Source organism: Alexandromys fortis, unplaced genomic scaffold, assembly GCF_014885135.2.
Source record: "Alexandromys fortis isolate MF-2015 unplaced genomic scaffold, M_Fortis_MF-2015_v1.1 scaffold_197, whole genome shotgun sequence".
Classification (NCBI taxonomy): Eukaryota; Metazoa; Chordata; class Mammalia; order Rodentia; family Cricetidae; genus Alexandromys; species Alexandromys fortis.
Genome location: NW_026068072.1, coordinates 1,727,580 through 1,742,299, shown reverse-complemented (window position 1 = coordinate 1,742,299; position 14,720 = coordinate 1,727,580). Strand labels below are relative to the sequence as shown.

Sequence of the window (14,720 nt, the reverse complement as noted above, 5' to 3'; positions counted from 1 at the left end):
CCCCCCCCCCCCACTCACTGCTCTCCGTGCCTGGAAGTGAACAAAGCCACATTCCTTTAACTGTATGCGTTCTTGAGGCCGCACAAGCTGATACAAACAAGAGACTTCTGAGTAAAATGATGTTTGAACCTCAGAGTCAATGTGCAAGTTCAGTATCTGGTCCCTAGTATTTATCCTCCTGCTCATGCCCACTTCCTGGGTCTGCCACCTGTCTGGAAAAAAGGAACAAATGTCTACACTGCGTGTCTGCCCCTTGTGTCTTAAATATGTATGTGTTCTGTTCTAAACTCATAAGGACTATTTGGGTTGTGGAGTCTGCAGGATGTTTTCCAGGTCAGTCCTGGGAGCGAAGGATACTCTGCCTACCTTGAGGCCAACCTCATCACATGCTTTACCTACCGAGCACTTTGTGTTTGTAGCTTTCCTCGTGTGTCTTTGTGTGTGCTCCAGGTCGCACTCACTGAGCATCCTCTCCCTGCATTTCCAGACTGCTGAAGCTGAATAACATGGAAGAGATGGAGTCAAATCCCGAAGACCTCAGAGACCTCAGAAACCTGCTCCAGGCCTCAAGGTTTGAGAAAAATGGGGAGGGGGGCTAAACTGATAAGTAAAAATTTAATTAGAAAATCGACTTTGAGACTGCTACTCTGATTTGAAGTGGTGTGATTCTTTTTGTTCTTTTAACTTTATGGATCTTTTGTGGGTTTCATCCCATGCCTTCGGATCCCACCTCTCCCCCATACCCTCACATCTCTTGCCCTTGTGACCTCTTCCCCAAAACAAAACAAAACTTAAAAGAAAAACCAAAGAGCAAATATAGCTAACAGATAAATAAGGCTCATCATGGGAGTTGCAGTGTGGCCCGATGAGTCACACAATTTGCCCTTTATTTTAAGTATTTAAGGTGCTTATTGCTTCTTAATACATTTTTATTGATATTTATTGAGCTCTGTTTTTCTCTGCTTTCCTTCCTGCCTCTCCCCCCACCCTTCATCCCTTCCCCAAGATCCTCATGCTCCCAATTTACTCAGGAGAGCTTGTCTTTTTCTACTTCCCATGTAGATTAGATCTATGTAAATCTCTCTTAGTATCCTCATTGTTGTCTAAATTCTCTGGGATTGTGGTTTGTAGGCTGGTTTTCTTTGCTTTATTTTTAAAAACCACCTATGAGTGAGTACATGTGATAGTTGTCTTTCTGTGTCTGGGTTACCTCACTCAAAATGTTTTCTAGCTCCATCCATTTTCCTGCAAAATTCAAGCTGTCATTTTTTTCTGTTGTGTAGTACTGCATTGTGTAAATGTACCACATTTTCCTTATCCATTCTTCGGTAGAGGGGTATTTAGTTGTTTCCAGGTTCTGGATATGACAGACAAAGCTGCTATGAACATAGCTGAGTACATGTCCTTGTGGCACAATTGACCATCTTTGAATATATACCCAAAAGTGGTATTACTGGGTCTTGAGGAAGGTTGTTTCCTAATTTTCTGAGAAATTGCCACACTGACATCCAAAGGGGTTGTACCAGCTTGCATTCCCACCAGCAATGCAAAAGTCTTCCTTTTTCCCCACAACCTCTCCAGCATAAGTTGTTGTTAGTGTTTTTGATTTTGGCCATTCTTACAGGTGTAAGATGGAATCTCAGAGTTGTTTTGATTTGCATTTCTCTGACAAAGGATGTTGAACATTATCTTTCAGCCATTTGAGATTCCCTCTATTGAGAGTTCTCTCTTTAGGTCTGTACTCCATTTTTTTTTTATTGGATTATGTATTCTTTTGGTGTCCAATTTCTTGAGTTCTTTGTGTATTTCGGAGATCAGACCTCTGTCTGATGTGGGGTTGATTTTTTTTTTCCCATTCTGTAGGCTGTCATTTTGTCTTGTTGACCGTGTCCTTTGCTTTAAAGAAGCTTTTCAGTTTCAGGAGGTCTCATTTATTGTTTCTCTCAGTGTCTGTGCTGCTGGAGTTAGATTTAGGAAGTGGTCTTTTGTGCCAATGCATTCAAGTGTACTTTCCACTTTCTCTTCTATAAGGTTCAGTGCGGCTGGCTTTATGTTGAGGTCTTTGATCCATTTGGACTTGACTTTTGTGCATGGTGATAGATATGGATCTATTTTCATTCTTCTACATTTTGATAACCCAGTTATGCCAGCACCACTTGTTAAATATGCTTTCTTTTTTCCATTTGATATCTTTTGCTTATTTATCAAAGATCAGGTGTTCGAAAATGTGTGGATTGATATCCAGGTCTTCAATTTGGTTCCATTGGTCCTTCTGTCTGTTCTTATGCCAATACCAGGCTGTTTTCAGCACTGTAGGGTCTGTAGTAGAGTTTGAAGTCAGGGATTGTGATGCCTCCAGAAATTCTTTTATTGTATAGGATTGTCTTGGCTATCCTGGGTTTTTTGCTTTTCCATATGAAGTTGATTTGAGTACCATTCTTTCGAGGTCTTGGAAGAATTTTGCTGGGATTTTGATGGGCATTGCGTTGAATGCATTTGCCCTTTAATACATTCAACTTTCCTTGCAAGTGTTCACTGCTGTGAGTCATTGAAGCCGTTGGTCTGGCTCCAGGCCTCTGGCTTCTGCTATGCCACTGATAATGAGCTCCCCCTGGGCTTCCTCTTGGATATTCTATTGTTGTCCTGTGTCATGGAGATCCTGATGTTTTGGATCTGTAGGTTTATCCCCTGCACATGCTCATAGATGTGTTGGATGTTGGGGTGGGCCAACTCACAGCCCTGATTCTGAGCCTGGGTGGTAGCTTTCTGTCATTATCACAACCCAGATGAGCTCTCTAGCATTGCCTCTAGCTCACCAAATGCAGAGTCTGCAGCAAGGAGCAGGGATTTCTAAGTGACACCCACCAATTGTGAACAGCGAAGATTCACCATGCCAGGCTTGCATAATCCAGCATGTGGGAGGCTGAGACAGGATTGATGAGAGTTTAAGATTACAGAGGAAGTCCCTGTCCCAAAAAACAAATTCAATTTAATGTAAGGTGAAAAGATTGACCTTAAAAACAATCCCAGCACTCAAGGTACTGAGGCAGGCTGAGATGGTGGCAGTGTATGACCTTAATTCCAGCACTTTGGAGGCAGAGGCAGACGGAACTCTGTGGTTTTGAGGCCGGCCTGCTCTACAAGGTGAGTTCCAGGGCAGCCAGAGCTATGTAGAGAGACCCTGTCTTAAAGAAACAATAATGCAAGCCTTATGCTGAGGTGGGAGAAGGATGAGCCCCAGGCTCCGTAGTGGTACCGCATGTCAAATTAAAACTGAGTATGGTAAACTTTTGTTTGGCATTTAGGTGGGGGGGGGGCTCCTGTGTAGCCCTGGCTGTTCTAGAATTTACTATGTAGACCAGAGTGGCTTCTGACTTAGAGATCCTCTTGCTTCTACCAGCCATATGCAACCATTCTTGGCTTGATAAGCATTGTTCCATATTCTAGCTATTACATGAACAATGTGGATAACATTAATTAACTCTATATGTCTGTGCTGCTGGTGTCAAATGTTACAGCATATAAAATTACATCTAGCTTGATGCTTTGAGCACCATGGCTATAAGTATAGTTTGACAAAGATCATGGGTGGCCTGTAAGTGGACTTCCTTTGGTGGTCCTTCTGAAGATCAGAAGGACCTGATGAAAATAAGGAATTTAGACCAAGCAGCTCCTGTGGTGAGCCCACTTCTGACATGGAATGCTGGGACTGGCCTCTGTGTAATGGATTCTTTCACAGAATGGACATATTGCGTGGTTATACCACTTCCATCCTACCGTATGAAAAGAGCCTGACCCTGTGTGCTGACGTGAAGCACAGGCTGCTCCAGAAGAAAACTGTGTTGGACCTCATACTTGAGAAGAAAGCTAATGGCGCGAAAAAGGAAGAAGTCTCTGAAGAGGTGGTGGGATCCATTGTTTACACCATGTAAGTCTGTTTCAGACACTGACTAGTCGCTCTGGCTGTCGCTTTAGTCCCTCACGAAAAGTTTTGTCATGCTCAAACAGCACACATTTGTAGTTGGAGTTTTCTTTGGGCCACCAACCAGCTCCCAAATTAAGACTTGGAAGACTTATTAATTATGAATGCTTGACCTTAGCTTAGGTTTATCCCTCTAGCTCTTTTAACTTAACTCAAATCTTTTTCTATTCATCTACGTTTTGCCTCAGGACTTTTTTTTTTTTTTTTACCTCTTTCTTTTTATACATCCTACTTTCCTATGTCTTCCATGTCTGACTGGCCCTGGCATCTCCCTGTTGTCTCCTTTCCTTTCTTCCCCCCCATCTAAATTCCTCCTCCACTTACTCTCTTTGCCTGCACTTACTCTCCTTGCCTGGAAGTCCCGCCTATCCTTCCTCCCTCACTATTGGCCATTCAGCTTTTCATTAGACCAATCTTTTATTAGACCTTAGGTAGGCAAGGTAAAATGGCAACACATCTTTACACAATTAAACAAATGCAGCTCATCCTTACGTAGCTAAATAAATATTCCACAGCGTAAACAAACGCAGTGCATCCTTACGTAGCTAAACAAATATTCTGCAGCACACATTAATGAAATTCAGGGCTAAAGTAGGAAAATAAGCATCATGTGATCCTTCTCACTTGCTTACCCGGCTTGAGGATTGGGTGTGGTGGCGAATGTGTCTGGTTTCTCTCTCATGCCCCTGCATATCCTTTGTTTGCTCCTGGACCTTGATGGTTTTTCTGCTGGAGTTCATCCTGTTCTAAACTGTTGGTGTCTAGTGCTAGGTTTAGCCCAAGGGCAGCTTCCACCTTGGAGGATGCTTTATCTTCATTTCTCCTTCTGTACCAGAAACTTTACCTTGATGAGTAAGTGCAGTTAAGGAACCAGTGATGCAGCCAAACTAGCAGGAAAAATAGAGCCAAGGCTCACCTCGCCTGACTTTAGACTTTATTAGAAAACACAGGAACCCTGATATGCTGGTGCCAGCAGAGTGAGCTGAGGGTCCAGTTAAGCTGAGCCCTTCATAGTCCCTGGGTGTTTGATGGGAATGTGGATCACTTCAGGTCAAGCATAGTCTGTATAATAATGCGCTGGGGTAACTGAGCGTCTGTCTGCTCCTCCCCACAGAACACACAAAACTCACCCAAATTTAACTTGGGAATTCAAAATAGACTTTGTGAAAATATAATTTTATTAGAAACATCAGACTTTAGATGAAAGAAAAGCACTCCTAGATAAGACCCCAAAAAGAAAGGGGGAGGGAAGCATAGGTAGAGTGTTGTAAGTACACTGTGAAGACATGAGGACAAACGGACAGGAAGGGGGAAATGCTCTTGAGTCACAGCTTGTAAAGTGCTTACGGAATACAAACAGCACAGTGAGAAGACAACTCGGTTTTTATGAATGTTTCCAGACACTTGCTGGAAGGGAGCACACTGCTGACCAGGAAGTGAAGTGGTGCTCACCCTGGTAACAGGGATGCTACTGTACCCAGTGTGCTACTTCACACTCGTGGGGACAGCCAAGATAAACAGTCCAGTGCAGAGGTGACAAGTCAGAACCAACCACAAGTGAAATATCCCTGGAGTGTAAAAAGTGTAGGACTCTAAAACCATTTCTCTGGAAAACAACCCGACATGCCCTCAGCGGTGACAATGACATTACCCTCGACCCACTTATATTGGTATTTCCCATATAACCTGTATAGGAAACCACTCAGTTATGTAGGTATATTTCCCGTATAACCTGTATAGGAAACCCACTCAGTTATATAGGTATTTCCCATATAACCTATATAGGAAACCCACTCAGTTATATAAGTATTTCCCATATCAGTTGTATAGGTATTTCCCATATAACCTATATAGGAAACCCACTCAGTTATATAGGTATTTCCAAAAGGAAGTGAGAGCTCGTGTCTACCAAGATGACCATAAATTCCATCACAGTCCAAAGCTGAGCAGACTTGATGTCTACCATTTTGTCAGTAGATGAGGCATTTATGTTCATACAATGGAATATTACTTAGAAATAGGAACGTATGACATGCTTATGACCGGTGGAGAAAACAAGTCAGAAATGATTGTGTATTCTCTGAGTACTCTGATTTATATGAAATGTGTGACCAGGTCAGAGTGTACCTTGGGTAGGACCAGGAGATTCGGGTTAGGGAAGAGCCACTTAGCATTTTGGTATTCTTTCTTGATAGATGAAATGTAAAACCTTGTTGATGATCAAATGGTCAACCCTGTGTATTCTCAAATATAAGATGGACAAGACCCCTGGCATGGATGAACTTGCACAGTGTGTCAGAATTTGCAATACTTTCTTCCCGGCATGGCTGTGTACCATGAATGGTCAGAGCTTGATTCTTACCTCCACCACAGGTACAATAAAACCTACAGAATCGATGATGTCAACTGGGAGAAGAAACCTAAAGATACATTTAAAAAATTTGATGGCAGCAAGACCACCTACATGGACTACTACAGGGAGGTAAGGGATTTCTCTCTCTAAATATTTAAATCGTGAAGATGCTCATATTAGATAAATTGATTTCTACATTGTCTTTAGGTGGCTAAAACATGTATTAATACATTCTGCTCTATCTATGGAGGCATGGCCATTTACTGAAGAGGTCACAGAGTATCTCAGAAAAGCAGAAAGGACTGAGCTGGGCAGATGAGGGAAAAACATGGGACTCAGGATGTGTCTGGCAGGTTTTGTCACCAACAAAGCTAGTAAGACAGGAACTGCGTGGGGCAGAAACCACCTGGAGTCACATTTTATGTGCTGGGACAAACCCGATTGCACTGTGAGCCAATGGTATTGAGCAGAGTGTGATATATGCACCATGTAATATATATCACCTTTATGTTGCTACCATATGTGATCATGACCATCACACATGCGTGCACATGTATCACATGGAGCGATGAACTCTCTGCATCTGTGCCATGTGCTTTGATCTTGAAACACGCTGTTAATCTTCTCACCCTTTCCTACCACCTCCTCATACACTGCCCGCCTCTGCTCTCAAGTATTATATGTATCAGAGTTCTTTACCCGTGGATCTATTCATGGATGTGGAAGTTGGTTCCATGACTTGGCTCCATATCACACGTATTTAGAAGACATGAAAGCAGAAGACAGTTCCACCTATATTGGCAGTTTGTCAAGTCACTTTTTTATGTGAGTCCTGCAGAATATCTAGCAGACTCTTTCATGAAGTAGGAACCCCAAAGGACATTCTAACCTTCTTTAGGCAAGTTCAGCAGTCATCTTTCTGTGGGTTCTGTAAGTCCAGTCCATACAGCATAAAATCAAGCAGGCCAAGCAAGAGCAGTTTCTTGCCCAAATGACTAACAAACTCCATGAGGAGCCTCTTCAATACCCATCTTCCTCTTGAATTGGTGCTGCCAGGAGCAGATGTGTCTCATTGTTATAAAAAGTCCTAAGTTCTTAAAATATTTTAAATGGCATATTCTGTAGATCTTTGAAAGGTTTGAAGATTACCAGTCTAACTGAAATTTATCTCTCTATATCTAGAAAACCTAACATGACTACAAACTTGACTATTATAGATGATTACCTATTAACCTGTATTTGTTAATTATACATTACATTTTTAAATGAACTGCACAAACACAATACCTTAATCAAGAGCAGAAATATATACATAACAAAATTGACCTTAAATTTGTATCAATAGACCAAGATCCAAACCAATGCAAATCTCTATGACATATTACTCTTTAAATGTAAACAAACATTTATAAACAATATTTGGGGATATGGGCATAGTTCTCTCCAAACTGCTTCTTGCTTTTTATTGGGCAAAGTAATTTTTGGGGGTATTCACAGAGATCTTTTAGGGGACCTTGGTCCATCAAGACACATTAGTCTGGAAGGAGTCCATAGGTTCTCAATCCTCTGTAAAACAAAAGAACCTCTTTTCCAAAGCAACAAATCCTTAGACCCAAATTTTGGAGTAAAGGTAACTTTAAAATATATATGTTGGTTTAACTTATCAGCCAATACACTGAAATGTCTCTCTGTACTTAGCTTCTTCACAGTCAAAAAATTAAAGAAAACGCAATAATATGTATGATTCAGATTCTCTGTGCATATTCCACTTTATGTGGCTTATTTTTCTTACTCATTATCTTTTCTACAAGTTTAATATTTTATCTTTACTCCTTTAATCTATGACTGTCTGTACTCTTTTATATTGCATTTACTGTCTCTTTACTCTTTTTCCTCTCTCTCCCAAGCCTACGTACATTAACCACACTGTGCTTCATTTAGAGTCTTTGATGTCCTATTGTGTATCTGAAATTTTTTTTTTGTCCAGGAGCCTAGGAACACTTCTTAAAATGTTAAGCAGTGTTACAAGGACTAAGACTGCTTTGTTTTTTGGCTCTGCCCAGTCCAACATGGCGGAGGGGATCCGTTCATTGCCTCTGAGAGCCATTCTCTCTGCCCAGATCCAGGGTTAGGTCACAGCAGGTCTGTGTTGCCATTAAACAGGTTGTAGCACTCTGTTCATAAACTCCGTTTAAATCCTCCATAGCCAGACTTCCCAAAAGAGTCAGAGTTCGTACTGGCAGTATAGCCCAAGAAGTGACCGTTTCAAAACTGTGTGGATTTTATTTTTCAATTGCTTAATCAGGAAGACCTCTCTCAAAGGAGCTGTGGCATGCTGCCAGCAAGCAGAGCAAGAAGCTGTGTTAAACTGTTTTCTTTCCTGTGTCCTTTTAACGCTTTCTCAGATTTTACATGGATCTAATCGACCATGCTGGTGCACCATTCTGTTTTAAGAAGGTCACTTGTTTGTTTCCAGCTGCCCAGAACTGAAACAACCACACAGAAACTATTAACTGCAACACTGTTTGGCCTATTGGCTTATGCATATTTCTAGCTCACTCTTATCTCTTAAATTAACCCATTTCTATTATTTTATATTTTACCATGAGGCTCATGGCCTACTGCCAAGGTTCCTGCTGGCAACTTGCATCTTTCTCCTCTGGCGGCTCCATGGCGTCTCATGACTCTGCCTTCTTTCTCCCAGCATTCAGTATAGTTTTCCCTGCCTAGCTGTACTCTGTCCTATCACAGGCCAAGCCAGCTTCTTTATTCATTAATCAACAAAAGCAAACATATACAGGACTTCCCATACCACACACACACAGGCAAGCACACTAGCTCATATTTATGCACACACATGCATATACCACAAACACAGATATATCACGAACACATTACACATTTACAAGCATACACAGGCAAACATACTAGCATATACATACCCCACAGCTACAGACACATTGCACACATACAAGTACACATGCTCTTGTACACTCTCACAATACATGCATACACCACAAACACATATATCAGACACGTTGCTTGCATGTGCGCACATGTGCATGCACACAGACACCACACAAGAGTTTGTCATCCATCTCCACACATTGTTTTGATGGTGTGCTTTATGGAGCCCTTCCCTTTGGCCACAGATGCTTGTAAAGGCTGGGGTCTTACCACACCCATGTAGACAGAAAAATTCTCCACACATTTTTAGGGAAATAGTGGGTGTGGTGTCTCTGTGTCTTGTGTGACCCATGCTTCTCTTCCTGGGAAATTACTGGAGTTGTGTTGACCTCTTGTCTTTCTCACCTCCACGGAGCAGCGATACAACACCTTCCTAATTGAGGAGGATCAGCCACTCTTGATGAGCTTGGGCAAGTGGAAGAAGGGCCAGACGTCTACACCTCATGAGCCTATCTTTCTGGTCCCTCAGCTGTGTTACCTGACAGGTATGACCTACATGGCTCTGTGGAAGTTAGCCCTTCTTTAAACATCAGGTGCAGAAACTCAGGCTTTCCCAGTACTCTGACCTGGAATTGCATCCTTTGAGGTAGTTGGTTATTCTGTCCCTAGATACAGACTTGCATTTTCTCTAGGACCAGTTGACCCTCACCTGTATGCTGTAGCTTCTTGCATTTTCCAAAGGTCTAGCACGTGCTGTATCTGAAAACCATAGCCTAATGGCGCAGCTGACTGACAGAATGAGAATGAGCCCAGTGAGTCGGAGGATCGCACTGAACAATTTCATGAACAACATCCAGACGTAAGTACCTTTGTTGGTTGCTGCATGCCTACCTGTATGTGGCATTGTACGCAGGTTGAGACCTGGGTGTAGCCTTTTGACACCTATGATCCTTCTGCTAAAACGATGACAATCATAAGCCAGGGATAGAAATTTGGGTCTGAAATCCCAGCATACTGGAGGCTGAGACGGAACTTACAAACTTGTGCCCAGTTTGGGCAGCATAAAGAGATTCTGCCTCAAAACAGCTGGGCAGATGGCTTTTTGGGTGAGCTGCCTACTGCGGAAGCATGAGGACCTGAGTTTATAGCTTGCATGAAAAGCCAGGCATTTACCTGTTATCCTAGGGGCTTGTTGGCCAGTCAATCTCGCTCAAGTGGGTGAGGTCCAGACACAGTGGGAGACCTTGCCTCAAAACTAAAGTGGAGAGCTATAGAAGAAGATGCCCCATTGTTCTAGAATCTACATGTAGATACATGGGTGAGCTCTCATATATATGCATACATTTATAATACATAACAATGATTACAGACGTAGTCCTTTGTGGGCAGAACAGCTCCATCTTCCTGACACTCAAGTGTTAGCTTCCAACAAGGAGAGACTGTGGTCCAGAAGTGAGTGCACAGGCACAAGACATCACCCTCAAGAGTTTTGTCTGTGGCATCATAGTGTAGAGTAAGACCTTGGATTCAAGGGAAACTACCCAAGTTATTTTCTTGCTTGGTTGGAACTCTTGGGATTTGTTTTTCAGAAATCAGAACATAAAGAATGAGTTCCTGCAGTGGAAGGTGACATTTAATGACAACAGTCTGTCTGTGCCAGGAAGAGTTCTGAGCTCAGTAAAGCTTTTCCAAGGTACCCGATCGGTAAGCAGGTTGGAGTTGGCCATAGCACCTTCAGCTCAAAACCCATTAATAACCACAATGGTCGCTTTTTACCCCCTCAAGATGACCTCGTTATATGAGAGGACGAATGTTTGATAAGAGACATCTGCCATGCTTAGTACCGAAGCAAGCTCTGAACTTTATCTAAGAGAATTGTGGGCATTTGCTCCTGGGGATATAAGTTTCTGTGTTTGGGCTGCTTCCTGGGCCAGGATGGCTTCGCGGAGCCCCAGGGCATCAGTATGGGTCAGAAGTGTAACAGGTCAGAATGGAAGCTAGGCAGAGCGAATAGTTTTGATTAGAGTAGAGAGATGCCGAGGCAGGTTGGTCTCATCTGCCAGTCTGCACCAGACTTCGGTTTGTCTATGTAGGAGGTTAGCACCATCTGCTTCTCTCATCAACTGTGGTTAGAGGCCCAGTTTCCCTCACCTGCATCTTAAATACCAATTTACTCCATATTTGAGAAGAGGGTCCCAAGGCCAAGGTGGGAGTCCTGCAGCTCGGGGCAGCCTTGGCTTTCAGTTTCACAAGGAGAAAAGATGGACATACTCACAAATTCGCAGGCAGCAGAAAGGTCACACTGCAAGAAGGAACCGATTACGCCAACCTGTCAAACTGTGTGTTTTCTATGTCTTGAATTCCTTTCCAGTACACAGTCAAACCACACCTACAGAACTGGCTGAGGGACTCGAAGAACATAGCCTTACATAGAGCAAAGTCCTTAGATCGCTGGATGATCCTGCACACCAGGAGCTGCTCCCCCCAGGTCAACCGGCTAGTGAGCACACTTGAGAAGGTCACTGGAAAAATGAATATGAAAATGGCACGGGCGGCCAGGTAAGCAGGGACTGTGTATGTCCTGGTCTGAACCAGCTGGTTACCCTTGGGAAGCCAAATTGCAAGAATTATTACTTTGTAGGAATTGTGTTCTCTTAAACAAAAAAAAAGCTTATTTCAATTTTTTCAACCCAGAAAGCTTATAATAGATATGTTTAAAATTTTTTATTTTTTCAAAAAAACCCCATATTTTTTCATTATACATACCAATCCCAGTTCCTACTCCCTCCTCTCCTCCCATTCCCTCCACCTACCCCCCCCCACCCCCCCCCCCCCCACACCACAGGGAAAGGGAAAATGCTTCGGGGAAGGTCCAGGGACACAAAATCCGGGAGAAAAAAGAAAACCACAAAAAAAAAAGGGAAAACTGTTTCGGAAAAAAAAAAAAAAAAAAAAAACAAAAAAAAAAAACGATTTTTATTTGAAAAAGACAAGCAATTGTTGTTTCATATAGTGATTAAAAATAACTTTCTGTTGGTTGTGGGGAATGGAGCTAGAGAGATGACTTGGCTGCCCTTAGGAGTACTGGACTTCTGTTCTTAGCACCCATGCCAGGGAGAATCACTGCTGCCTGGAACTCCAGTTCCAGGGAATCTAATGCCCTCTGCTGACCTCTGTAGGCACCTCAGGCCCCCACCTTATTACACAGACACAGGTACAGCACACATACACACACACCACACACATATACACACATATACACACGCCATACACAATACACCATACACACATATACACATGCACATATGCACATAGACATACACCACACATGTATACCACACACATGTACACCACACATGTACACACACCACACACATATACACATATGCACATATGTGCACATAGCGTGCACATATGCGCACGGACATACACCACACACGTACACCACACACACGCACACCACACATACATGTACACCACACACACACATAGACATCTTGTACCAGGCATGGTAGTCCACATCTTTACTCTCAGCACTTGGGAAGCAGAGGCAGGCAGATCTCTGTAAGTTCAAGGTCAACCTGATCTACATAGTGAGTTCCAGGACAGCTAGGGATATAGGGAGACCTTGAGTTTTGTTTTAGTTTTGTTAATCACACGCGTGCAAGCCATAGCACACAGCAACAGAGCAGAGGGGACTGCCTGAGGGGGTCGGTTCTCTCCTTCCACGTCGTGGTCCTGGAGAGAGTTCAGGTCACCAGGCCCTCACTACTGAGCCTTCTGGCTGGCCCCTCATTTGGTGATGTCTTTTTGTTGTTAGTAGCGCCCCCGGCTGCTGTGACAAATGTCACATATGTAGTTGCTAAAGTTGCACACACATTTTATTCTTGTTCAGGCGTCCCAAGGGAGTTTGTTTCTGTCTCTGTTTTGTTTTGTTTGCTTTATTTTCCCCCCTTAAATCAAGCATCTGTTATAGCTGAGCATCTTTCCTCTGGTCAGCTTCTGGAGGCTGCCTGTGTTCCTTGGCTCTTGGTCCCTTCCTCTGTATTCACAGAGCGTCTCCCAGGCCTTTACCTCTAATACCACACCACTCCCAGGAATCACCCATCCTCTTGATAAAACTTCCTAAAATCTGTTCAAAATGAAGCATTTCTAAGTCTTCCAATCAACACCCGTCAATCCGGATCTGTGGTCTGTGCATGTGAGGTGCCACAGAAGGCGTGGGATTTAGCAGCTCTGAATGGGCGAGGGCTGTGAAGCAGCTAGGTGGTTGGAGCACACCCGGACGCACTGCAAAGGCTGGCCCAACCAGGCCAGCGCCAGGGCGCCTTTTCCCTCAGGACGAGTTGGTCTCTCCTGAGCACAGTGCAACCGGGGAGGGGTGGGGTCAGGCGGAGACACTGTGTTAGGCAAGACTGCCCTGAACTGGGTGTTTCAGAGTGATCCTCTTGCCCCCACCCCCTGCAGACACAGGGAGTACCCTCTGATAGTTCTGATTAGGGCATTGACTCATTTTCTAGACTTCCCAGTGTAGGGTCTAGAGTTTGAACTCACAGGGACCTCAAATGAGCCGCCAAGTGTGTGTCCCTCACTGTGCCTGGGAGCACTCCTCAGTTGAGTCTGCCGAGGATGCTCTGTGTCACCTGTCTACCTCAGGTTAGCCCCTCCATTGTTACACTTCCAAGCTGGTGATCCTGACATGTTTTTATTTTGATTTCTTAAGATATTTTTATTACATTTATTCATCCATGTATTTCATTTTGGGGCAGGGCAGAGCACACATGCAAGACAACTGGCAGGAGCTGGCTTTAGTCCTCCTTTAGTATGTGGGGGACAAGGACTGAACTCTGGCCATTAGGTTGTCACCAAATACCTTTAACCACGGAGAAGCCCTGCCACCCCAATTCCCTTTTTAAGAGTTGTGCTGAAATGCCTACCTTGGCATTTTATGTGTCTGTTTTTCTCTTTCTTGCATGGTTGAAGCGCTTCTCTGTTCACCTTCTAAACAGGAATGGTATGTTTGTTTTCCAGGCATCAAGTCAATGACGATCCTGGCTCCTTTAGGCAAGCATTACAGAAACATGTTTCACAAGATACTCAAATGGTGAGGAGCTGATTCACATCCAGGGACTGTTCTAAAAGTGGCAGTTGCATGTATTTTATTTAAATGTGCTAAACTATGTCATAAGTGTGTCTGTGTGGGGGTATGTTATGTGTCATATGTAGGTCTGTGTGTGGGTATGCTGTGTGTCATCTGTGTGGGTGTTATGTGTCACGTGTGTCATGTGTGGTTGTGTTATGTGTCGTGTGTGGGCATGTTACATGTCATGTGTGTCTGTGTGGGGGCATGTTATGTGTTGTGTGTGTTGATGGAGGATATGTTATGTGTCGTATGTGTCAGTGGGGGCACATTGTGTGTCGTGTGTCGGTGGGGGGGCACGTTGTGTGTCATGTGTCGGTGGGGGGCACGTTGTGTGT

At 43.5% G+C, this 14,720-nt stretch overlaps 1 protein-coding gene across 1 annotated transcript in view; it reads left to right on the top strand.

Moving 5' to 3' along the window:
* Positions 1-14,720, top strand: part of Piwil3 (piwi like RNA-mediated gene silencing 3) — a 29,506-nt gene that overhangs the window by 4,053 nt on the left and 10,733 nt on the right. The window contains exons 5-10 of the mRNA XM_050121130.1: positions 488-571; positions 3,740-3,928; positions 6,356-6,464; positions 9,661-9,787; positions 9,984-10,101; positions 10,832-10,946. Coding sequence (XP_049977087.1) covers positions 488-571; positions 3,740-3,928; positions 6,356-6,464; positions 9,661-9,787; positions 9,984-10,101; positions 10,832-10,946 — 742 coding nt within the window. The remainder of the gene's footprint in view (positions 1-487; positions 572-3,739; positions 3,929-6,355; positions 6,465-9,660; positions 9,788-9,983; positions 10,102-10,831; positions 10,947-14,720) is intronic.